The following is a 24,887-nucleotide window of genomic DNA, read 5'->3' as shown; positions in this document are numbered from 1 at the left end:
TATGGGAATGGTGGGCTATGTGGGTAATGATGACTTGATTTTTTAACAATATTTTCATGATTTTTTTCATTTAGTGTTGAAACAGCTACCATTCTGATGTTTATGAATGTATTTTATTTTTTAATCACTTTGATCTAGATTAGTGCTGCAAGTACTAATTACTTTCGTTAGTGATCCGTCTGACCAATAAAACTACTAAATGTTTTCCAGTGAACTTGATACTGTTGTTACAGAATGACCAAGTTATGTTATATATTTTTAGTATCGGGTGTAGTAGTGTGTTCTTACTGGCTTCATTAAATGTACATTTTATTTGAACTATTTTGATAGCATTTGTTACATGTTGACCTTTTACATCCACTAGGTCAGGTTGGACTGAGAAACCCAGCCAAAAAAACAGCTGGAAATCCTGCAACATTCAGATTATTATTCCTGATGCCGTGGGAAAACCAACCGGCATCATTTAGGTAGCTGACAAGCCTTCGTGTAAGTGGTCTGTTGAGAAAATGTTACTGTGTGAAGCAGCTATCTTTAAGCCTTGTTAGGTAATTTAGTTGTTTTATTAGCTGCCCTTCTTTTTCCTGTTTCCTTAGTATTGCCACATTTATTCTTTTAAAATGCAAGAAAATGCATATCATCAGGGCCAGTTGTTTTCCACTTGACCTGACATGTCCTGAAAATTAGGCTGTTTACTCATGAAAGATGTTGGCTAGAGATGGGAAAATGATGTCTCTGCCAAATCCCCTTTTTTCTCAGTGTTGAAGCAGATACATAGTTACAGGTAGATGTATTGAAGTATAAAATTTCACATAGATTTTATTTAAACCTTATTTAATCTTAAAGACAGTGTCAGCAGTAGCTACATTTTATTTTACACCTGCAGTATATGAAAATAATCTGTGTATGTTTATTTCTGCTTCTTTTACTTATTACTTTTTTGCAGGGACTGGATAGATACCTGAGTTAAGGTACTGCGTTTGTGCCATAAACATGAACATTGATTTCCTCGACTCTTTATTTGCATAAAAACTACACCTTTTGCTCAGTTAGTGTTCTATTTACCTGATAAAGTAATGATTGATGAACTGGTAAACATGTTACACATCTCTTGAAATATTTTCACCCAGAAAGAATCAATCTTCTTCAACAATCTTCTGACTTCTATTTAAGATTTTATTTATTTATTTATTTTAATTCAAATAAAATATTGGTAATACACTGTCAGATTGCCATCAGTGCCCATTTTGGGAGGTTGATTGTGTAATTGTTGCCTGTTGAAATGACCTCCTGGCTCTGTTTGCTGTGTTATGGTGACCTGGCACTCAAACACAGCACAGTTATCGATTGGGCTACGTCTTTAATTTGTTTATCCTTATTTTGAACCTTACTGCTGTTCCCATTGTGTCCATTGAGGTTTATGTCTGAGAATCAGAGACAGATGAGAGAGTCGAACACTGAGAGGGAGAGAGAGAGACGACTCACAGACCCTGAATCACACGTCAGATATGAGCAGGATTCATATGTAAGAGGTGAGTTCTGAATCATGGCAGGATTAGTTTTTTTAGGGCTCCTTATTTTAAACTATTGCCCTGATGTTTGTCATTTCCAATGTGATTTGATTTACTGCGAGCCTCAGGTGTATTCAGTAATGTGGGTGCAAATAGATTTGTCATACGTCATTATTTAACCATTGAGTATCACCTAAATGTTCAAAGACTTGTTTTTCCTGAACATTTTGATGAGGTATTGGAAGGATAGCTTAATTTTGGCATAATTTCAGTGACTTTAAGATTACTGCGGAGGAGTAACTTAAGTGTTTTCAATCTATCAATAATGATTCAAAGTTGGACATAGATATTTTATCTAAATGGAATAACTTAAGAGTTATAATCAGTAATAAAATGGTAATTTATCCTTTTTTTCCCTCCATCTTTTTCAGGACTGATATAGGATGTTTTTTGGAAAACCAAAAAACTAAAAACTAGAAAAACCAAGGCTTCTAAAAACTGAGATTAATAAGGGATTTAAAGAGCTATAAAATTATGCTCTTACCAATTATTTCTACATTTTGTAGTGTATTTCAATCTGTGATATAAAACTGGGTCTTAACCCAAAAAATGAGGGAGGTCTAATGAGAACTAGTGTTCCTCTCCTTAGATTTCTTTTTTCTCGAGAGATCAGATATAAACATAAGTCAAAATGAAAAGAAAATATTTTTACATTGATGTCATTGATAGGAAATCTGTGGGAATTCAGGGTTTTCCTGAGGTTTCTTGAAGACTCATTTTCTGTGTGCAGGTCATGTGATTGTGAATTTCCCTAACAGGGCTTCATTTTCACTCTTTATTTTTTTTTTATTTAGCAACTGCTGTCCTAATGTTTTTGAAAGACTTATGTAGATTGCTGGAGGGGTTGATTTTCCTTCCAAAATATATTTAAAATTTTCAATAAAAACTGTCTAATGTCATGTAATTTATCTGTATATACCAGTAACCAAGAGCTTAAAAACTAAACTTGATGTTTACTATGGGCCAACTACATCCATTAGATCTGGGAAAAGATATAGATCTGATGCTTTTCACATTGATTTTACATTAGTTTCATGTAGGTTTGGTTGCTGCTCCTGGTTTTTATAATAGTTGTGAAAACCCTGCAAATCAACTCTTTTCTTTCCATTTTCCTCTCCAGCTCCTTCATATTAATGGACATGTATTTCTAGGAGTAAAAGAGGAAAAGGCTCTGATGGCAAAAACCCTGTTGGAGGTTGGGAGGAGTCTTTTTGGATGTGTCTGTTTTTTACTGGGTGGGTGGAAGCTCCAGGCAGATAGAGCAGTGGAACTGGAGGAAAAGTGGACCCTTCAAGTTGTCTAACAGGCTAAAGTAAAGCAGGGAGGGTGAGAAAAGAGAGAGCGGCACTCGTCTCCACTCCCCCTCCCAGAAAATGGGAGAGCAAGTCTAAATCATGTTGCTTATCAGTGCTGTTGTGCTGTGATGTTGCTCAGACAGAGCCCGGAACAGAGCAGGCAGCCTTGCGGATCACTACTCAGACCCAGGATCAGCTCAGAACTGGAGAGCCTCTCCCCACAACGTCTGTCGTCTCCGCCACGCGCCCCCCTAGTTGACATGTACCCCGAAGAAACCCGGGGGTCTGGAGGGGTAGCCACTGTGGACTTCCTGGAAGGTACGTACGACTATGCCGCCCCCACCCCTGCCCCGACTCCTCTCTACAGCCACTCCAGCACTGGCTACTACTCTGCACCTCTGGACGCACATGGACCCCCCTCTGATGGAAGCCTTCAGTCCTTGGGCAGCGGGCCCACCAGTCCACTTATCTTTGTGCCCTCCAGCCCCCGCCTCAGCCCCTTTATGCACCCACCCAACCACCACTATCTGGAAACCACCTCGACTCCCATCTACAGGTGAGGAAATGCAGGGTTTTTTTTTCCTCCAGAGGTGAATCTAAAACACCCAGGAGCCCTTTAAGGCTCACATCACTGCATTGATTTCTATCATATTCTTCTCCAATATTTGTCTTTTTTTTGTTTTAAATGTATCTTCTGATTTAAGTTGTGTTTTGCCATCTCCATGTTGTGTCAGTTTTTGTTTGTGCTGTAGTTTTTTTATTATGTAACTGATAGGAGCAGTGCAATCAAAACATCAATAAGGCAGAGGGTAATTTGTCACGTGGTCTCTTTTCTCACTCTGTTTAAACAATATGATTCATTAGGAAAGTAAATTTTCTTATTTTATCTTGTATATAATAATTCATGTCTGTATTTGCAGATATCTCAGTATCTTGTTAAACAGCAGTAGGACAAAATGATTCTTTGTAAATCTTTATCTTACAAATAATGGCATTGGCACTTTGCACAGTCCTCAAAATGCAGTCAACAAAACATAATTATATAACTATTGTTTTTTAATCTCAGCTTTATACAAAACATTACCATTATCTCCATAGAAAGGATCAGGCTTTGCCCTGGTTTCTAATTCCAGAGATTAAGGACTTTGTCAAGGACCTTGAAAAAGGAACAATACGTAAGAACAGCAGAGGTGCATGTACAGTGCACATGTCTCAGCCACTGTTAAATCAAAATTAGTCTATTAATTTAAAAAAAAAATAATGAAAGTCATTTATTGGAGAAGCAGGGACAAAATGTATGAAACCCATACAATCTGTTCTGTGTCATAGGTCTGGGGCACCGTCCAGTCAGCAGCTGTCTTCCAGAGATGACCAGTGTGGCTCTACTGATGAGTCCTTCAGCGTGGGCGAGTCTGGATCTCGGGCCGGGTCTGGGGGGTTTGAGATGGCCAAGGATACACGATTCTGTGCCGTGTGCAGTGATTATGCCTCTGGGTACCACTATGGGGTGTGGTCTTGTGAGGGCTGCAAGGCCTTTTTTAAGAGGAGCATCCAGGGTGGGTATAGCTCATGTCTGTACAGATATTATTAGAATGATTAGAGGAGTTGAGTTATTTTATTGCACTGTTTAATTCTGCTTCATTTTTTCCTTTACCTAGTGAAATTGTGGGAGTTTTTTTGTTGTTGACATTGCATTTTATCATATCAAGCCTTTAGACAATTTTTGGGACTTTTTATATTATGATTCTCCCAACCACCTGCCCCATCTTCTACCTCTTTAAGCAAATAATACAATGCATTGATGTCAGTTTGACATTTAAAGTATACTGAAGAGGCTTTCTTGAACCACATCTTTTTTAACAGACATTTACATCGACTTTTTACTATCTTTGTATAGACTGAAGCACTTAAACACTTTTGCTCTCAGGTAACTAAAGAACATAGGTAGTAATAATGTGGGACATCTCTGAAGAACATCAATAGAGAATAATTAGTTGGCTTTAAGTGCAGTGATTGTGTCCATTTTAATATCATATATTGATTGTAAACTGCTTGGATGAAGTTAATTTTGAGGCTTAACTAAAAACCATTCATGGTTGTTGTTTTAAATGAAGGAAGCAGAAATTCCCCAGGTCTGTTGTGTGAGCAAGAAAACACAATCAAATATTTTCCATCTGTTTGCATCCAGTCTTTTATACAACTCTTGTTCTGTGTGCAGATCAAAACTCCATTTGCTGTAGCTGGCTTAGTCATGTTTGGGATATGTTGCTTTGGCATATTGATCTAAATTCTTCCAATGATAGACTGGTCATAAAGAAACCAATAATCTCCATGGCGATGACAAAGCCAAGATGCCACATTTTAATTTGCTCCATCTCAGATCCATTTAAAATGGGAATAGAGTGTTCCTGGCCACTAAATAACCTAAATCTGAACTGAACACATGAGTGGGGGGCTTGAAGTAATAGATTTTCCTCCATTTCAGGTCACAATGACTATATGTGCCCAGCAACCAATCAGTGCACTATTGACAGGAATCGCAGGAAGAGCTGCCAGGCGTGTCGTCTCAGGAAATGTTATGAAGTGGGCATGATGAAAGGAGGTTGGTAGAAGATGCACTGGATTTAACACAGTTTATCACCTTGATTTGACTTAACTTCTTATTTTTTACAACTTTGTACAACTAAGCTTCTCTTCATTTTGTTATATGTCTTAATGTGCTGTTTTGGCCTTTCAGCCTAATGATTAGCTGCCATCTATCTATCACATCTTGTTATAGAGTTTGGCACAAATATGAGTAAACTGGTAGATGCAGATAAGCTTCAGACTAACTTTAATATGACCTTGAAGTGGTTTCCTCTTAAGGAGTACAGCTACTGATTAGCACACACCCACAATTTTGTTTTCATACTTCTTGAATCACATACTTGAATCATGTGCTGTTGGTTTTTATGGCAAGAACAGCATAAAAATAGTCAACGGATCAAGAATCTGTGGCTGTTTTTAATGTGTATTTGCATATTTTGGAATTCTACGCTGCCTCCTCAAGGCGTTCGCAAAGAACGTGGTCGTGTTTTACGGCGTGATAAACGGCGGACGGAGAGAGACAAATCCTCTAAAGACTTTCATCACAAAACATCGCCACATCTGGACGGGAGGAAACACTGCAGCGGTGGAGGAAAGTCTTCTGTGACCGCGATGCCTCCCGATCAGGTATGAATATGAATGTCTTTATCTTGTTGCTGAGCAAATCAGAGTTTTCCATTGAATCGTCTTTTGATGGTTCTTCTTTTCCAGGTTCTCCTCCTTCTCCAGGGAGCCGAGCCACCCATACTGTGCTCCCGTCAGAAGCTGAGCAGGCCCTACACGGAGGTCACCATGATGACACTGCTCACCAGCATGGCCGACAAGGAGCTGGTCCACATGATCGCATGGGCCAAAAAGCTTCCAGGTAAGAAAATTATCATCTGGTACTGAAAGGTAGTCACAGCATGAACTAGAGGTCCACGTTTTCCTCTGTCGCTGCCACATGGTAGTAATGGTATTGGTTCTAGTTTATTTATTTATTTTGCCATTTCCATAGCCTTCCACCAAATTTTAGGAAAATTAGTGCAGTAATCTTTATGTAATCCTGCTGAAATTAAAAAAACAAACAAACAGAAAACAAACAAAAGTGATGGCATAACCTTGTTGTGGAGGTGATAAATATTCACAATCCTAATCCTCAACAGTACAGTAAGTGGGTACCATGCACTTGACTTTTTTCATATGCTCTTGCACAGAAAGTGTGGCTTCAATGATCTCATTCCACTGCAGAGCTGGTTTACTTGTTAAAACAATCTTTTTGAAGGTGGAAAAGGATCAAACCAGATATTATCGACACTGTTCACAATATCACTGATCTGAGGGGATGAAAACATGGAGATTTCACTCTGTTGGTGTTTGTCCTCTGGTCTGATGACTGTTTCGTAGCAATTTGTAACTAGAACTAGGAACTTCAAACAGCCTTGTTGGGGTCATGAGCCTTTAACATCCAACACATCCTACACATTACAGAAAAGTAGTTGAACTCAATTCAAAAAACTTTATTTGTCCCCAGTGAACACATACGGTATGAGCAGCATGATTACATGAAACTTTTATACAACCAAAGAAATGTAAGAAAATAAAGTTTAAAAAATATACAGGGTGGGGAAGCAAAATTTACAATATCTTGAGGCAGGGATTGAAAGACAGTGTATGACCAGTTAGTTTATTGAAAGTCATGAGAATTTATTTGCCACAAGAAAATTTACATAATAGAAAATGTTTTTATTCTATGTGTCCTCCTCCTTTCTCAATAACTGTCTTCACACGCTTCCTGAAACTTGCGCAAGTGTTCCTCAAATATTCGGGTGACAACTTCTCCCATTCTTCTTTAATAGTATCTTCCAGACTTTCTCGTAATAGTTTTGCTCATAGTCATTCTCTTCTTTACATTATAAACAGTCTTTATGGACACTCCAACTATTTTTGAAATCTCCTTTGGTGTGACGAGTGCATTCAGCAAATCACACACTCTTTGACGTTTGCTTTCCTGATTACTCATATGGGCAAAAGTTTCTGAAAAGGTATGGATAATAGTGTTAGGTATGATTATGACATCAATATATGTTTGGTTTCAAAACAATTGACGTAGTGCCTGCTGAGAAAAAACAACTAAATGTTCCTTGTAAATTTTGCTTCCCCACCCTGTATATGTATAATATACAGTAATATTAAAAACAACTATGTACAATAAATAACATGTGAATGTGTGGATAAGGTGGGTAAAATGGATAAACTGCAGATAAGATATGACAGAATTTAAACATGTGTTGTGTATTTTGGGAAATTTTCTATTTACAATTGTTACATGCTTTCAGCTTTACTTTATTACTGCATCTTCCACACAGAACGTACCTTGATGTGCTTTAAAGAGTAAAATTAAAACAGCTGAGCCAAGAAATGGAGATTTACAAGACACTATAATATAATAGATAAAACAATGGAAAGACTCAATAGCATTTGGTTAAATTTCAGTTGTAATTTCTCACAAAGTTTTTTTTTTTGCTTAACACTATTATTTTTATTCCCTGATTTTTCGATTTCCCCCAGTTTTGCCTAATATAGAAAACATCACATCAAGATGAAAACACAATGACTTTTCAGCCTATTAAGTCCTCTCACAATAAAAGTCCTTATTAAATGATGGATGAGCCGATGTGTTTTGCTCCAAAGAGTGTTTATCAGGAAATAAAACATGACAAAGATAGATGCTTTGTATAAAACTCATCAGGTTGTCATGTGCTTTTTTACTCCCCATATTTTTTCTATTAGAGATTATATCATTTTAATTAAAAAACTCCAGTATATATTTGAATTGTTCAGATGTACAGATGTTCTTTGTCTGTGTGTGTTCTCCATTATACTGCAGAGGTAACAGCAGAGTGGTGTGAGACCTTTAACTCACTTAGCCACACACACAAACACAGAGCCATTACAGTGACAGTAATTACAGTCATCACCTTTGAGAGGATTGTTTGGCAAATCTGCTGGCACCCCATAGAGTCTAAATGCAGTATAACACATCACCCTTTTGCATGCACACACATACGCACACACTAGTTACACCTTCCGAGTGAGTAAATCCTGATTTTGAGGTCTTACAACCTTGTGCGTCACTAAAAGCCCAAAAGTACACAGTTTTAATTGCAAGGGGTCCCAAACAGGGACAATGGGAGGGAATTGGTTGTAATTACATATGAATTTAGACAGCTGAGTGCCAGTGATAAGGCTTCTTGCAAGAGCAGAGAGATTGCAGATGGTTTCATTAAAGTAGCCGTACCCTGCCAGAAAACAAGAACAGGCATATTTTTATTTTTATGAGTGGGATGAAGGTGCACGGAAAGCATTAAACTCTGTGAGTGTTAATGTACAACAACACCACACCACCCACCCCTTTTTTCCAATTATCACTGATAAAACAACACTTACCGGTAGCAGATGTTTTGTTGATGTTTGGCTCCGTCGTGGATTTTAGTGAATAATTACTATAATCAGCCTAAAAGGCACTGACACACTAATGTCGATTCATAATTTCCAGAGATGATACTTTTGAGTTGAGATGGACTGAAACACTTGTTTGTTTAAGAGATAATGTCATGTTAGAAGAGCTACAAAGATATTTCATCATGCTCATTGATATGTGTTTTTTCATCATAAATATTTAAGGGAAAATGTGTAGGGATGAAGAAACTTGTTTGGAAGCCTATCAAAATACTCACAAGAAACTACAATAATACAATACATTACATAAAAGATAAAATGCAATAGTACATGCAGTCAAAACAAGTTGGTAGAGATAAAAATAATCTCATGAAGGAAGCATAATAAGTGCATATGAAAGAAGTGTCAAATCAAAGTATGAATGTTAAGGAAGGATACAATAAATTAGAACTGACGCCACAGGATGCTTCCTCCAAATATAAATAAGTGTATTTTTAATTCTGGACAGTTTTGACCTTTACGTCACCGATAGCAGCTGGTGAAAGGACCCACGTCAGCATGGGCTGACGCTGACCAAGCATACTTGGTAGCAGGTAACGGTCATAAGCAGTCGATTGAAGCAGTGTTGTAGTCTGTTCTCTGTAGAGACATGCAGGCTTTCCCTCCTGTGTCTCAGCATCCATTCGGCTGCTGTAGGGGTCAAGATAATCCATATTCATTCAGAATAGTCCTCAGTGGCTGACCTCAGAATAGACAGTAGATTTGAGCCTTTTTCTACAATGCCAAATAAAATCTCTTTAAATAATTCCACCAGATTCAAGTGATAGACATAATCAAAATATAAGTTGGATATAGACATTTGCCTTTATATTTCCATATATTGTATCTATTCTTTATTTGGTGTTGTGTTGTACCATGTGTTTAATTAGGGTTCCTGCAGCTCTCCCTCCATGACCAGGTGCAGCTGTTGGAGAGCTCGTGGCTGGAAATTTTGATGATCGGGCTCATCTGGAGGTCCATCCACTGCCCTGGAAAACTCATCTTTGCACAAGACTTGATCCTGGACAGGTGCTAGCCAATGCTCCTTATACTTTTTGATTTTCCCTCCTCATTTGTCCACACCTCACACAAGAGTGATACATCAGCATTGTAGATTTTCCATTTCACACCTCACCAGCCATTGTGCCATCCCAACATGTCCATCTAAGAGTGAAAGACTAATTACATGTTCCCCATGGAGAGGAGCCTCTCTCCCCTGAAATACCCCCTCATCATTACAGTGCTGAGCAGGCAACAAGGACAAAGATTTAATCAAAGCCTCAATGCAAGGAATGATGGAAGAGGAAGAGGAGAGCGGTAGAGGGAAAAGATGAAGGCAAAAGAGGCAAAAGAGCGAGAGCTAAATGATGAACCAAGAGGATGAGAAAATAAAGATGCAGGCAGACTGGAAATGTGGCTGTTTTCTGCTTTGCAGGCACAGTCTGTTCTCTCCATTTCACCCAGTGTTCAAGTAAACAAGCTCCCCAAACCACAGCATGCACCTGAGGAAAAAGCAAGGGATGGAGTAAGACAGAGAGATGAGACAGACAGACAGATGCAGGCAGACAGAGCTTTTACCCTCTGATGTGCTTGATAGACCCATTTGATTCCCAAGTGTATTACAGAGTATTATCTCTAAAACCTGCTCTGTCCTCACCAATTGGACATGATGACTTAAATGCTGCGGGTCAGGTTTGACAAATTCCCTTGGCTCAGAGCTGTCCAAGTTTATCTGCTCTCTAACCACTGGATATTACCCATCTTTCTATCACTTTTGAACTGTCTGAAAGATGGAGTATTGCAGAGATTTGATCCATTAGTTTGTCTGCCTTCTCTCTGGATACTTTCATAGTCACACATTAGTCGGGTGTCTTTTCCTCTTACATTGATTCAGTCTGACTTTTTGTGTCATCGTTCATTTGTGAGGCATGTAGTCTTGTAAAAGAGCAGGAAGGCAAAAAAATCAATTCATCAATCTAAAATCTAAAAGTTTTTTTTTTTTCCATTCTGTAGAAATGAGGGTGACTGTGTGGAGGGAATGGCTGAGATCTTCGACATGCTGCTGGCCACCGCTTCCCGCTTCCGCATGCTCAAACTTAGACCTGAGGAGTTCGTCTGTCTCAAAGCGATCATCTTACTCAACTCTGGTGAGGCAACATGTCTCGTCTCACAATATTCGCTGTTCTGCCATGTTCAGGAAACTGAAAACAAACTGATGCCTGAAAAATCCTGACACTAATAAAAACACACATTTACACATATTTCGTCATCCACATGCAAACAAAAGTTACAGTTTCTGAGAGTAAATATTGACGAGCGTTACACCTACAGAGGTGTAGATGTGAACCCTACTCAGACACATTAGGCGAACACAGTGTTCTGGAAAAACCTGTACTGTCAATATGCCCGATAACTGTTCCCATGACAACATGAGACAGCAGACAAGGGCTGTGTTTGTCCCGGAGATTGAGGTATTCTATATGGGGAAGTGCCTAGACTAAAATACCAGTGAGATGAGACTGACACAGCTGCTGGGTCCACATGAACTTTTGATTGCTGTGTGGGCATATCTGCAACTGCAATTAATATCTTTGGCCTCATTTTTCCATGATGCTCAATTAAAAAAAAAAGAAAAAAAAAGAAAGTAGGGATTTCTTCAATACAGTGTAGTTTGAACCTCAATTTGCCATCAGTTGAGTGAGCCTTTTACATTTTACATTTGCGTTCATACATATTCTGCTCCTCCTGTGTTTACATAAACTTCTTACTAATAAATATGACCGACTTTCATCTTTCAGGTGCCTTCTCTTTCTGCACCGGTACGATGGAGCCTCTACATGACAGCGCAGCAGTGCAGAACATGCTGGACACCATCACCGACGCCCTCATCCATCACATAAGCCAGTCAGGATGCTCGGTGCAGCAGCAGTCGAGGCGTCAGGCACAGCTGCTCCTCCTGCTCTCCCACATTAGGCACATGAGGTAAAACTAAAGTACAAGAGCTCTTTTTTTTTTTTACCAAATTAAAAGTCCATAGCTTTAGAAATGTTACCCTAAGAAACATGATTTAATTGCAGACAGGGCGTTGAAAGGGTTAGTTTTTCTTTTAGAGTTGTAATTGATTATATTCTTTCAAGTAAACTAGTTGCACCTTGGTAATCTATAACTGGAAGGCAGATGCTTTGTCTCATCTCTATTCTAAAATATTTGCTATGTGTACATTATAAAGATGTAACAGAATAAACCACAGAACAAATTTCATGCTTATGTGGAGGTTAAAGGAGATGTCTACTTATTAGGATACACTGTTGGCTTTTGTCTTGGAGAATTTGTTGACACCGAGACAAATACAGAATTTGAGCAATTTGTGTATAGACAGTTTGTGTTTTTCTTTCTCCTATAGACAAGTTGGTCTGTGAGGCTTAACAGTAAAAAAAACAAAAAAAAAGGTTTGTAATAACTATAAATTGCCCGTAGGTGTGATTATGATACTGATTGGTTGCGTGTCTCTATATGTCCAGTGTGCATCCCACCTTCTAGGATACGTTGCAGCCCCTCCGCGATCCATACTACTACTACTACTAAAAATAATAATCTTTATTTATATAGCACTTTTAAAAACAGTGGTTTACAACATGCTTTGACAGCAGTAGATATACTTTTTTATAGTGTAGTTGAAAGAAAACAAAAATCAGCAGCATCAGTACACAAACCTGATTAAAGTGCAATAAAAGGGAAAAGGAAAGAGAGACTCTATCACTTCATAAAAACAGTACAAATGGTTACACAGCTATAGAAATAAAAGGCGGAAGAAGCTAAAAACCATAAAGAGGGAAGGTACAAAAAGACTAAAGTAACGCAAATTAATGATATGATGATAATATTAGTATTAATACTCTATTCTGTACTGCCTTCATTGCTGCTATTGTACTACTAGCTAGATGCTAAATTGTATTTCCTTGCCATATTTGTGTATATGTATAATGACAATTAATTAAATCTGAATTTCAAGTTTAGGAGCTAACATGTTATAACTTTTTTTTTTTTAAACGTGGACAAAGATGAAAATAAAATGTGAATGAACTGTGTTAAATAAATGTACAAAAACACCTCTAATAAGTAGGATTTGATGGATTTGTCTCCAGTAAAATAAACAACTTTAAGATCCCTTACTGCCTAAATTTATTTAGTTATTAAAAAAAAAATGTGTGTTGTTGCTGCCAAGGAGATGCTAAATTAAGTTTATATTGTTAATTTGAATATAGCACATATTCGAGTATATCTGTTATTTTAGAATTTCATATTTTATATTTTTGCACTTTGTATTTATTTTTGTGTGGTGCTGTCTTATGTCTTTTAATCTGTAAAGCATTTTGTATTTTTTATGTGTTGCTGTCTTGTATCTTTTAATCTGTAAAGCACTGTGTGAAGTTTTCTCTGTGATAAGTGCTATGTTAACACATTGTACTTACTTACATACAGTAAGTATCATACAATTTGGTGACATTAGGCATAATTGACATATTAGTAATTAAACAAATTTTCCAGTTTCAGGCTTGTAGATTATTTTGTTGATGCTAATATTGATCAGTTCCTCCAGTCAGCAATCCAATCCAAACAAAACTGTTCTAAAAATCAGTAGAATGTCATGAAGTTAATAACACTATTATAGAAACAAGCTGTTGAAATTGATCCATGAACATCAGGGATCAGAGGTAACCAGGAAACACATGTACCTTCACAGAGTGTTGAACAGCACCTCATCACAATAACAGTGGAATAGTGAGGTGAATTTGCGATGATAATCTACAAGGGGTCAAAAATAAGACTGACTCAGCTTTGTGTTTACATTCCCTCCAGTAACAAAGGCATGGAGCATCTCTACAGCATGAAGTGCAAGAACAAAGTGCCTCTGTATGATTTGCTCCTGGAGATGCTGGACGCCCACCGCCTCCACCGACCTGTCAGACCCATGCAGACCTGGTCTCAAGCCGACAAAGACCCTCCCTCCACCACCAGTACCACCAGCACCAGCAGCAGCAGCAGTGGTGGGTCCACCTCAGCCGGTTCCAGTTCTGGGCCCAGAGGCAGCAGCGTTGGCCCCAGCAGAGCCCCTCCAGGCCCGGGGGTGCTGCAATATGGAGGGTCTCGCTCCTCTGACTGCACCCACGTTCTATGAGATGGAGCATCAGCCACCACCTGAAGGTCAAATACATACCATAATTTATTTTTATGGATGGTGTGTGTAGTTTGGAAGGGCTCGAATGACAAGACGTGTACTAGAATCCCTTTTATGAGCTGATTATTTATAAATTAAGTGATTTTCTAGTTGTAGGTGTTGGTAGTTAGAGATTATTCCAGCAGCAGCAGGTCTTCTTTTGCACTGTTCTAATTCACTGCAGTCTGAGCTTCAATGCAGTTATTGTTCATTCTGCTTTTCATTATATCTGTGATTATGGCTTTTATGGCTCTACAGCGCAGCTTTTCCAAAAGGTGTTAAGTCATATCGTCCGCTACTGTATTTGAAAATGACGAGCAGCTAATTTTTCATTTTATTGCCTTGACCAAAGTGCACTTCTGGGTTTAAGGGGCTAATGGGCATTATTTACACTATATTTAAGGGATAATTGCACTCTAATCTACGGTAAACCCTATGAGAAAACCTGATAAATACATGTGTAATCTTTGCACAGTTTTCATGGGGAAAAAAATTTATCTGTTTAAAAAAAAAAAGATCAAATCAACAACTGACAAAGTAATGAGAGAAACAAAGCTTCATTGTTGGTTAACAGCGCTTTTCTTCTACCATAGGTTTGTTCTCTGTGCTTCATGCACCAAAGTTTTTCTGAATTAGTTTTTACTTAAGCATGTGTGTGTTTTTGGGCAAAGGACTGACAGTATTTGAGGCACTGAGCTGATAAAAATGATTGAGGTGTGGCTGCAGCTGCAAACATGTAAAAGCTTCAACCAGTAAAATATTCATCCTCTAATGATGTGATTATATGTTAAATCTGACTGGATTTACACATCCTGAAAACCCTGTATGTCATAAGATAATTACAAACTGTGAGTGTTAACAAATAGAAGGAATTAGATTAGAAATAGACACAAAAATCATTTGTAACGATCAACCTCAAAATGTCAAATACTGAAAATTGTCCGACCTTCTAAAGATGAAGATAATGTCTTTAAGCTGCTTTTTCATCCAATTAACAAATGTATTAAACTTTAAAACTAATCATCTATCATATTGAGTTCTAAGCTGTGTGTAATATTTCACAGAGCAGCTTTACAAATGCATTGGATTTGTGGGAAATCTCACTTTAAGTGTAGAATTAGATAAACACAGGGATATATTTGCTCAACAAAACCTTTTCTAAAACTTCAATTCAGGTTCCTAAAATTACATCTGGCCACTTAACTTGAGTGTAAATCCAGTCAAGCCTGCCCAGACTGTCATTTGTTTACTGTGCATAAAAATAAAATCCTTAACTGGCAAAATGTTGTTCTTTATCAACGTTTTTGACAGTTAAACTCGAGGTCAAAGAGTCGTTAGAAAACAACAGGGTAAATATTTCAGGTTTTATTTTTTTGTAAAGAGTCAGCATTAGCAAACTGTACATACATAAATAACCATTTTCATATTTCTTTTTTTTTTTTTTGTAACAGATTCTGGTTTAACAACGCAGTGATTCTGATGTGTCATCACAGCGGAATAATTCTTACCATTATTACAAAGCACACTATCTGAATATCACAGCCGTCAACTTAAACACTACCAGTGATTGTTTGGCTTCTTAAAAGCAAAGGGACTTTTAAGTGCATGCTCAAACAGATAAAAAAATAACTGCCCTGCCCTATATTTAAAGGGCATTTCAACATTAATATACAAATTACTTATTCTGAACAAGAGATCTCATATGTGTTTTTTCCCACATATTTATCCCCAGATGATTAAATACTGAAGTTAAAAACAGGAATAGAAGCCTTGGCTTTTGGGGAAAGAAGTCGGCCATCTTGGCTGGACGGCTTCAGTGCAGTACCTTCAACAGTGCTCTCAGTGCTTTAGCTTCAGAATTCAGCATCAAACGAAGACTTCATTTCCAACTTTTTAGCAGAGATGTGTGGAGCAAAAAACTATTAAGCTACCTCAAGTCCTTCAGAGAATACTTGAGTTTTTGTTTCTGTGCTGTTTCAGTCGTCGTGTCTGAGTCACGACGACTGAAATGTGTTGTTTTGGAACAAAACTCTTCACATCTAAGACTGAATGATTGCTACTCTAACTGCAGTTCTACTCTACAATTTACAGGTACAATACCCCACTCTGAAGGTGGCGCTTTAGCTTCATTACTAACAATCTATGAACTGATTGAACACTAAATAAATAATAGCAGCACTGGATATCATGGACAAAAAGCACAGTCGACTTTGGCTCCCAACGTACAGTATATAAATAGTGCTTTGCTTTTCATTGATTTCACTGGTTTCTTCAGAAACCTTAAAAAATAATATACACATTTAAGTTAAAACAGAATTCAAACAACATGAAATATTTGGGCAGGGGTGCTCCAGGTGTAGGTCCGTTCATTCTGGAGTGTGGGGGTTAAAGGGTAGAGGTGATTTCAGGACAGTGTGTGTGCAATGTTAGTGAGTCTTCATATCACCTCTGATTCACTTCATAATGCATGTAGCTTCCCCAACAGGGACAGTCTGTAGCTTTAGGGCACGGGGGTGAAGGAAACATTCACAGGAGTCAGTGGAGTCCTTGGCGAAGCAACAGGTGGGTGTGTATGTGATGCTCATATGGGCGGAGGTCCGTTGGTGTAGCGCAGCATCGGATGGAAGGAGCGGGCGAAGTTGTTGGCGTGGTGGCAGCTGTAGTCCTCCTCCGTCATCGGCACCAGACAGGCCAGACCGATGAGGAGTAGGAGGAGCAGCTGGACGGGGAGGGCAGCACGGAGGACCCGAAGCAGGAAGGACTGGCCCTTTGACGAGGAGGAGGAGGAAGAGACAGAATCTGGGAGGTCAGAATGGGAGGAAACGCAGCCAGCGGCGCCTGGTGATCTGCCCCGGCTGCAGGAAGAGACAAACTGGAGTTAAACACAACAGAAACAACTTCTCGTATTTGCAAATTGTGCTAAAATAGAAGAAGTGTGAGTTCCTCCTAAGACTCTTACAGGGTGTCAACACTTTAATGCTTTTTGAGATCAGTTTGAACCAAAATTAAGGCTGAATTTTGGGCCAAATGTTTTTCTTGTTTAAGCAGTGCAGGTACAGTAAATGCAAACATAAGTAGTATACATGGGGTTCTGTGCAGATTAATTTAATCTACATTTTTCCTAAAAGGTAAGTACAAATAGGGTTTAAAGGTTTCATGTAGACCAGCTTGATCTGCACAGACATAAAGAAAGTTAAACCTAGATAATTTAAAATATTTGGGCCAATGAAAAGTTAAATAATTCTAATTTAATACTGATATCCAAGACAAACTGGACACTTCTTCTACTTTAGTTTGAAAACATGTTTTTTGCAAATACTATTTCTCAAATGGCCTGGTCAAAAAAAGGTGCTAATGCTCAACAGGAAGAAAAGCAAAACACGAGTGTAAGAAAAACACCCAGATCCAGCAAGCAGTGTAACACACTACAGTAGTGACCACACACAAGACCTGCAAACACACACACAGGACACGAGCACATACGACAGAGTGTTAACCACTGGCATTCACAGACAGCCGACTCTTCCCTCACACAGGGAAACGCTCTGGCTTCAAAGCCGAGTGTGTAAGAGTTCAATGTCACGTCTCATTCCAAACAGAAGCAGGAGAATTGCCAAACGCCTCTCCAGAGATTTCCACTGTTGGAGCCAAGACTGATGAGGAGGAACAGTGTGTTCTTACTCCAACTCATCTCCACCGGAGCTGGAGGAGGGTCAGACCCGCTGACTCCCATCCAGAACCGACACTTTGCACAGTTTCATTTTGATCTGCAGCTGCTGTGGCAACACACAAGCAATAGGACGTGCATTTTTGTTCACATTTAATTATTGAATAAAACTTTCTGCAGCCCATGTCTTTGGGGTAAACAGTCCCTGCTTCTCAAAAAACAAAGACACTGTCACAAACGTGTTATTTCTACTGTTGACATGATTAGGCTGAAATATTCTGGTGTTTAATGACAAATCACACAAAGTCGAATCAGAAATGACAGATGTGAGTTAAAAGGTCTGGAAGGAAAGGAGGAAAGAAAGTGGGAGTTAAACTGTAAATGCATCATATCCTGCTTAAAAAACTAAGAATGAAACAGGAAGGAAACATGAGAAAGAAAAACAGCTAAAGGAAAGAGGGGTTACTGGGATTCAGATAGTGCCATCTAGTGGCTGAGAAGAAAACTACTAAATAAAAGACGAGAAGCCAAAGGCAGGATGAGGAGGCAGGAGATCAGAATGGAGGAAAGAGGAGCAGCGGCGATGATGCAAAGAGAAGCAGGGAAATAATACATTTGAAGACGAAAGGGAGCAGCCTGGTGTAGGCGATTCCCCACTGGTTTAAGAGCTGGTAACATGGTCTCTAGAGTGAGGGAGGATCATGGAACACGGGGTTAAAGCAGCCACTACTGAAATCAGATTCTACTGACTTAGAAGATCTACATCCCAAATACACCAAGTTAATGTGATTGATTGTTACTGATTTATTTTCCCATTACGATTTATTAAAAAAAAAAAAAAAAAAACAATCAAGGTTCTAGTGCGGCGTAGCTTTGGTTCCATCATCATCCCATGAATCTAGAGTCCAGGAGAGAGGTACCTGTGGCGCAGTCTGCTCTCAGGGTGTCCTGGGTGGGCCTGACTACTTTTGCCTCGGGGCTGTGCCACGTAATGAGCAGGGAGGGGTAAAAGAAAGAAAAGAATGTTTCAGTCAAGGGCAAATAAAGCTTCAGATGAGAGTAAAAACAACATAAAAAAGAGCCATAACATCGCTACAGAAAGATCATCATCAACCAAAGAGCAGCAACATAACCGATGACGGTGATTGACTTTCAGAACCAAGAAATCTGGCTTCTCAAGGTTAAAATAATGAAAAGTTTAAGTACATCTGCCAGGTTTAAATGTCCTTTTTATGCGTGATGTCAATTATAGAAGTGTGCTATCAGTGAAATGAAAAGCCAGGTTTTCTTGTGTATTTTTGGCAGATTGATATGGTGTTGGCAGCAAAAAACATTTCAAATAATAGAAGGGGCAGCAACAAATTTTTGTATACAGGTTAGCAGAGGAATTAAAAAAGGGAAAACAGTTTATTAACCATAAAAATAAGGCGTCGGTGGAGAAGGGGTATCTATGCGGTATCTATGTGGGAAAAGAAAAGGAGGAGGCTCTGTGCTGTGGGTCAGGTCATGTTATTTTGCTGTCTTATTTTGAGCCCCGACCCACTGGAAATATGGAGGAAGGACATTACCAGTCGTCTGCGGTGGACGGTCACCTCGGAAACGGGATCAGCGGACTCACACACCTCCAGTTTACCAAGAGACAGTGGTAGGAAATCCTGAAAACACATCAAAAAAGTCAAATATATCAGTCAGTGGGACCAAACCAGTACTTTTACTTCAATACTTTGGATTTTCCTTATGTTCCTTTATTTTACTTTACTACAGTATTTACATTTTGCTGTACTAGTACTTTTACTTAACCTGTTTAATTCCTAATTTTCCCCTGCAAAATGAGTCCATGCATTTCACTCTTTAATATGTATGATTTTTTTTTTTTTTTTTAATTTCAAGTTGGTTACATTAGTGCAAATGTAGGTTTTATACCCTGTAACAATACAGATTCTTAAATTTGACCTATTTACACATATAAAATTAACAATAACATGTAATTATAGCGTGTAACACAACTAGATATGGTCACAAGTGTATTCAGATCTTTATTAGACATACGTAGATACCATGGCCAAGGGAACTAACAATGACAACGCAATTACTGTATTTCATAGTCTCATAAATGGTTAAATAACCAAGTGTTACCAGTGGGATTAAATGAGTTCAGAATATGGTCCAAATACTTCTATGAGTGTAATAGTCCCCTCCAGATATATCTACTACTGGAGAATAGATTAAATGGTTCATCTGTTCAGACCTGTTGTGTGTCCATGGCCTCCAGTCTCCTCTCCAGTCCCTCCAGGTCTGAGCTGACCTCTCTGAGGAGCAGCCGAAGCCGGTTCCAGATCACGTGGACCTTCTCCTGGGCCTCCAGACACTCGCTGCCCTGGACTTGGATCTTCTCTGAGGTCTGAGACTGGAGCAGCAGAGTGGGAGGTTTGGTGTTGACCAACAGCTGGCTCGACAGCTCCTGAAGGGACGACACCTTGTGCTGTGAGTCCAGCAGCTCCCGCTTGATTTGCTGCAGGACAGAAAAGACAACATCCATGTTTGTAACTGGTGGGATATTATTACCTCCGCCAAGGAGGTTATGTTTTTGCCGGCGTTGGTTTGTCTGTCTGTCTGTGTGCAAGATAACTCAAAAAGTTATGGACAGATTTGGATGAAAATTTCAGGAAATGTTGATACTGGCACAAGGAACAAATGATTAAATTTTGGTAGTGATCGGGGGGGGAGGGGACTGATCTGCCTACGCAGAGGTCTGCACTCTCTGAGTGCTTTTCTAGTTCATGTTGTTTTAGGTGTTGTGACAATCATTGACTTTTATGGTGTAGAATGAGTTTGATATACCGGTAGTTAGTTTGTCCTCATAAAAGTCCTACCTTCAGAATTCATACAGGGTTCCCATGGGGTCTTAAAAAGTCTTGAATTTACAAATCTGCATTTAATACCTTAAAAAAGTCTTTCAAAGGTATTACATTTGATATGGTAGGTCTTAAGTTATGTAGCCATAAGCTTGTTGGCTGTATTATATTTAACTGTGTCTGTTAAATGTCCAAGCTGCAAAGAAAGTAACGTTAGTCAACGCAGTTCCAACCCAACAATTCATATTGAAATTAGAAAACAGTTATTGCCAACTTTGCAGCCTCCGGTGAAAAATAACTCAAAACGGTGGGAATCAAGGTGTTGGAGTAAATAAATACATTTTCCTGAATTCTAGGTGTCACGAATTTTTGCCAGTATGGCCGTGAAATGGGCATTAAATTCTGTTAAATTTAACTTGTAATAACCTGTAGGAACCCTGTCATAACAATGAGCCCCTTTACATGTCCATACAAATCAGATAACATATTTACATGCACTTCAGAAATGCTACAAGTGGAAAAAAAAAACTGGTTCAGATGTTTCAGTGACATGGTAGTGACAGTGGACTTAAACTTCCCATTATCTTTTCCACTCATGTTTGACTACGTCACTTCTGTTTCCTATTATTTCTTTTTCTTACACATCCACAGATGTAAAAGAAGAAAATAAATCTGATTAACAGGTATACATGTGTTAAGACAGAATCAAAATACCGGAATAACGGGAGAAATCCAGGAGTGTTAGTGTTTCATGGTCATGTAAATGGGTTTGTATGTTCATATGGGTTTTCAAGGTCTGAAAAGTGCTTGAATTTTAGTTTAAGTGCTTGAAAGTGCTTGCATTTACAACTCTGGGATCTGATTTATATATTTATTTTTAATATTAACTCTGCCAGGTTAGATGTCAAGGCAAAGCTACTTACAGAGAGGTGATACATTTTGAAAAATAACATTTTAAGTGAAAAAAGAAAATTAGTGGGTGCTCTCAGGTCGACTCCAGGTACATTTTTATCTTAATGTTTGTCTTGGTGCAAGCATGCCTGAAGAATGCCAAGTGGCTTCCCTTTTTTTTTGGATAAAACTTTATGTTCTTTAATTTCTAAACTTTTTGTTATTGTGAAACATAATTTTAGATGTTTATAGCATAATACAATGTACATCATTGGGATAAAAAGTGGAAAAAAAAAATCCTAAGTATATGTATTTGTGTAGATATACATTTAAGTGATTAAGGTGATGTGCTGGAAAAATTTAAAAGTGACCCTTAAAGTGCTTGAATTTGACATTGAAAAACGTATACAAACCCTGGATATTACAGATATGGAAATATAAAAATACACTAAACATAATCCTACTGTACGTACTGTCAGTGTTTTGTGATGAGCTCGTAACGTTTCACGGTCCACTTTAGGAGGGATGGGCACCACCTCGTTCCTTCTGCGGTCGATGTTCTCCAGCCACAGCAGCAGACCGTGACTCATCTCATGGAACTCCTGAAAAAAGATGTCCATGTGGTATATATTTTTGTTTTATCTGCACTGTGACACTTAGCACTATTTTTTATCAGTAGTGTTAATGCTAAATGTGTATTCTGAGCGGTTATAGTAACTTTTAAATTACTTTTAGTTTTGTAACAAATGTAGAAATGTTAACATGAATAATTCCCTTTCATTACCTGGCACTGCATCAGCGCCCTCTGCAGCTCCTCCCTCCAGTCCTCCAGAGACGAACCCAGTCGATCCCAGCGCGAGTTCATCTCTTTGAGGCCGTCTCTCAACTTCCAGGCTTCCTCAGAGTCGGGCTCTGATTGGAGGAAATCTGCACTCCTCAGATTGATGGACAGGACCTCTGACTTGTGGCCGTCCATCCCTTTCTGCAGTTCCTACGACAATAAACAGAAAAGGCAGACATAAATAGGTCAGACTGAGGTGTTACTAGACTGATATGATCCCCATTCAGGTTTCCACACCACCTCAGAGTGAAGTTGGACATTTGGATGTAGGTTAGCGGAGCCCCTGTGGGATTCAGAGGGATCTATTTATAGAGCAGAGATATGCTGCCTTATGTTTGTGAAAGGCCCCTGAACTCTGTGTGTGTGTGTGTGTGTGTGTGTGTGTGTGTGTGTGGGTGTGGGTTGGCATAAGGACAGACTTATTAGCACAAGGACAAAATGACAGGTCAATAGAAATAAATTATAACAGACAAAACAACACAAACAGGAAGCACAACAGAATATATGGATGGAGATGCTATCAGATCAAATTAATCCAAATGTTATGATTAAAGGCTGTGCTCAGACAACTGGCACAATCAGATGCTGTGAGTCAGATATGTCTGCGCAACTCAAATCACATGGAATTTTATCTGCGTCATTGTGATGTGGGCTTTTTCTCAGTGTCCTGAATCTGAATCTAACAGTTCTGTTTGTCTGAAAGGCCTATGGTTTTTTAACATGGAGCACATTTGGTTTAGTTAGTTTTACTTTCATACAGCCAAGGTTTCTCAGATTGAACCAAAAACTGCAAATTTAGGAGACCTATCTCATGAAATCGTGTTGTATGTCACGCCAGTTCTTATGACATGTGGTGTCCTATACGTATGCATTTTTGACCTTTCACGTGTTATTCAACGGCATTTGATTGTGTGCCAATTTACGCCAAGGTCTCTGGTTCACATAACCCCAGCCCTCAGTGTGTGGTATTTGACGTGGCGTGAACGTACATGTGGAAAGGTTATAATGTGTACAGGTAACACAGCAATTAAAAACTGGTGTGTACATTTACATGATTTCATGTTGAATTTTAGACTAAACAAGTGGTGCCAGACACAACAAACCCCACCCCTCGCACGTATTGTAGCTTATTTTGGCATCGATCCAGCTGATGTCATCATGTCTATGCGTGTGCTGACGTCAGCATATCAGTTGTCTCTATATATGTGCCAAGTTTTAAGTAAATTTAAACAAAATTTATGTTTTTATAGACGTGAAATTTTGCCATTATAAGTATATGGGAGAAGAAAAAATATTTTAAAAATTCATAAGAAATTTGAACTCTGACCTACCTTTCCCAAAACATAATCACATCTATTCTGGGTCACTGGCAATCTATAAACCAAATCTGGTATGAATTCACCCAATAGTTTTGCTGCTACAGACAATTGAAATTCCACTCATTATAAGTAAATGGGGAAAAATTTTTTTTGAAAAATTCCTAAAAAAATTTGAACTCTAACCTACTTTTCCCAAAATGTAATGCAATCTATTCTGGGTCACTGGAAAGCTATAAACCACATTTGGTATGAATTCAACCAATAGTTTTGCTGCTGGAGTGTTAAACAAACAAACCGAACCAAAAACCTTACCTACCCCTACATTACATACCTTACCTACATTACATACCTTACCTACCCCTACATTACATACCTTACCTACCCCTACATTACTTCGGGGGGGCGGGGTAGTAATGTAAGTGTGACAGTTCCCTCAAACTCAGTCGTAATTGGAATTCATATGAATGTATGTGACTCAGTGATCATTTATCTCAGTTCTGCATTGATGTGACTCACATAATGAATGAATACAAATAGGTTGGACAGCTGTCAGTGTATGTATTAAATAATTAGAAAATTTGCCTCTTTCTCCTCATTATAACCTCATTATCATTTGTTCATATGTTCATTAGATTCCACTGCACACTAACCTGTAAACATAGTGGCCTAAATTTTTACTTCTGAAAATGTACTGTGTGTGTGTGACATCTTTGTTGTTAACATCATCTGATAAAAAATCTAATATGAAGAGCCAAACAAATAATAAACATTAACAATCTAAGCCATGAATCCTCTAAGGCAGCAGTGTGAACGCAGCCTAAATGTCTCCTTCCATATATTTTTAATGCTATACAGTGATAAACTGGTCACATATACAAACTAATAACATATTTTACACAAACCTTGAGCCTCTTGATTCGCTGCTGGATGGTGTATATGTCGGTGCTCAGGTGCAGCCCTCGGAGCTGGCTCAGTTCGGCCTCAGACTGACCCAACCAGGCCCTGGTGGTCTGCAGATCTGAGATCAGCTGCTGCCACTGCTGCAGGTTCTGCTTGTGCCTGTGTTTGTCACTGAGAGACTGAGCCTGGATCAGCTCCCAGCGCTCGATCACACCTGCAGGAAAACCACACGTTCAGCCCAGCTCGGTGGGTGTTGACAGAGGAAAC

At 38.7% G+C, this 24,887-nt stretch overlaps 2 protein-coding genes across 4 annotated transcripts in view; one reads left to right on the top strand and one right to left on the bottom strand.

The window, feature by feature from the left end:
• Positions 1-89: 89 nt before the first annotated feature.
• On the top strand, positions 90-16,059 carry esr1 (estrogen receptor 1). 3 transcript variants are annotated; one of them, XM_030128033.1, is made up of 11 exons: positions 90-486; positions 944-1,529; positions 2,689-3,419; positions 4,193-4,419; positions 5,349-5,465; positions 5,913-6,076; positions 6,161-6,314; positions 9,820-9,958; positions 10,943-11,076; positions 11,728-11,911; positions 13,790-16,059. In XM_030128033.1, exons 3-11 carry the CDS (start codon positions 2,992-2,994, stop codon positions 14,106-14,108), a joined length of 1,866 nt encoding a protein of 621 aa, XP_029983893.1. In that variant the 5' UTR covers positions 90-486; positions 944-1,529; positions 2,689-2,991; the 3' UTR covers positions 14,109-16,059. The 3 variants fall into 3 exon arrangements, with proteins under 3 accessions (XP_029983893.1, XP_029983896.1, XP_029983894.1); XM_030128036.1 differs by having other exon boundaries at positions 90-1,529; positions 2,689-2,894; positions 3,003-3,419; XM_030128034.1 differs by having other exon boundaries at positions 90-1,529; positions 3,003-3,419.
• Positions 15,574-24,887, bottom strand: part of syne1a (spectrin repeat containing, nuclear envelope 1a) — a 141,839-nt gene continuing 132,525 nt past the window's right edge. Inside the window, exons 126-132 of the mRNA XM_030128026.1 lie at positions 24,623-24,834; positions 22,345-22,551; positions 22,034-22,162; positions 20,063-20,326; positions 19,383-19,469; positions 18,735-18,793; positions 15,574-17,002 (exon numbers count right to left, since the gene is read on the bottom strand). Of these exons, the coding sequence (XP_029983886.1) occupies positions 16,729-17,002; positions 18,735-18,793; positions 19,383-19,469; positions 20,063-20,326; positions 22,034-22,162; positions 22,345-22,551; positions 24,623-24,834 (1,232 nt within the window). The 3' untranslated portion in view covers positions 15,574-16,728. The remainder of the gene's footprint in view (positions 17,003-18,734; positions 18,794-19,382; positions 19,470-20,062; positions 20,327-22,033; positions 22,163-22,344; positions 22,552-24,622; positions 24,835-24,887) is intronic.

The sequence above is a fragment of the Sphaeramia orbicularis genome, chromosome 24, assembly GCF_902148855.1.
Source record: "Sphaeramia orbicularis chromosome 24, fSphaOr1.1, whole genome shotgun sequence".
NCBI lineage: Eukaryota > Metazoa > Chordata > Actinopteri > Kurtiformes > Apogonidae > Sphaeramia > Sphaeramia orbicularis.
The sequence above is the reverse complement of the archived record's forward strand: the minus strand, read 5'-3'. Positions and strand labels throughout refer to the sequence as shown.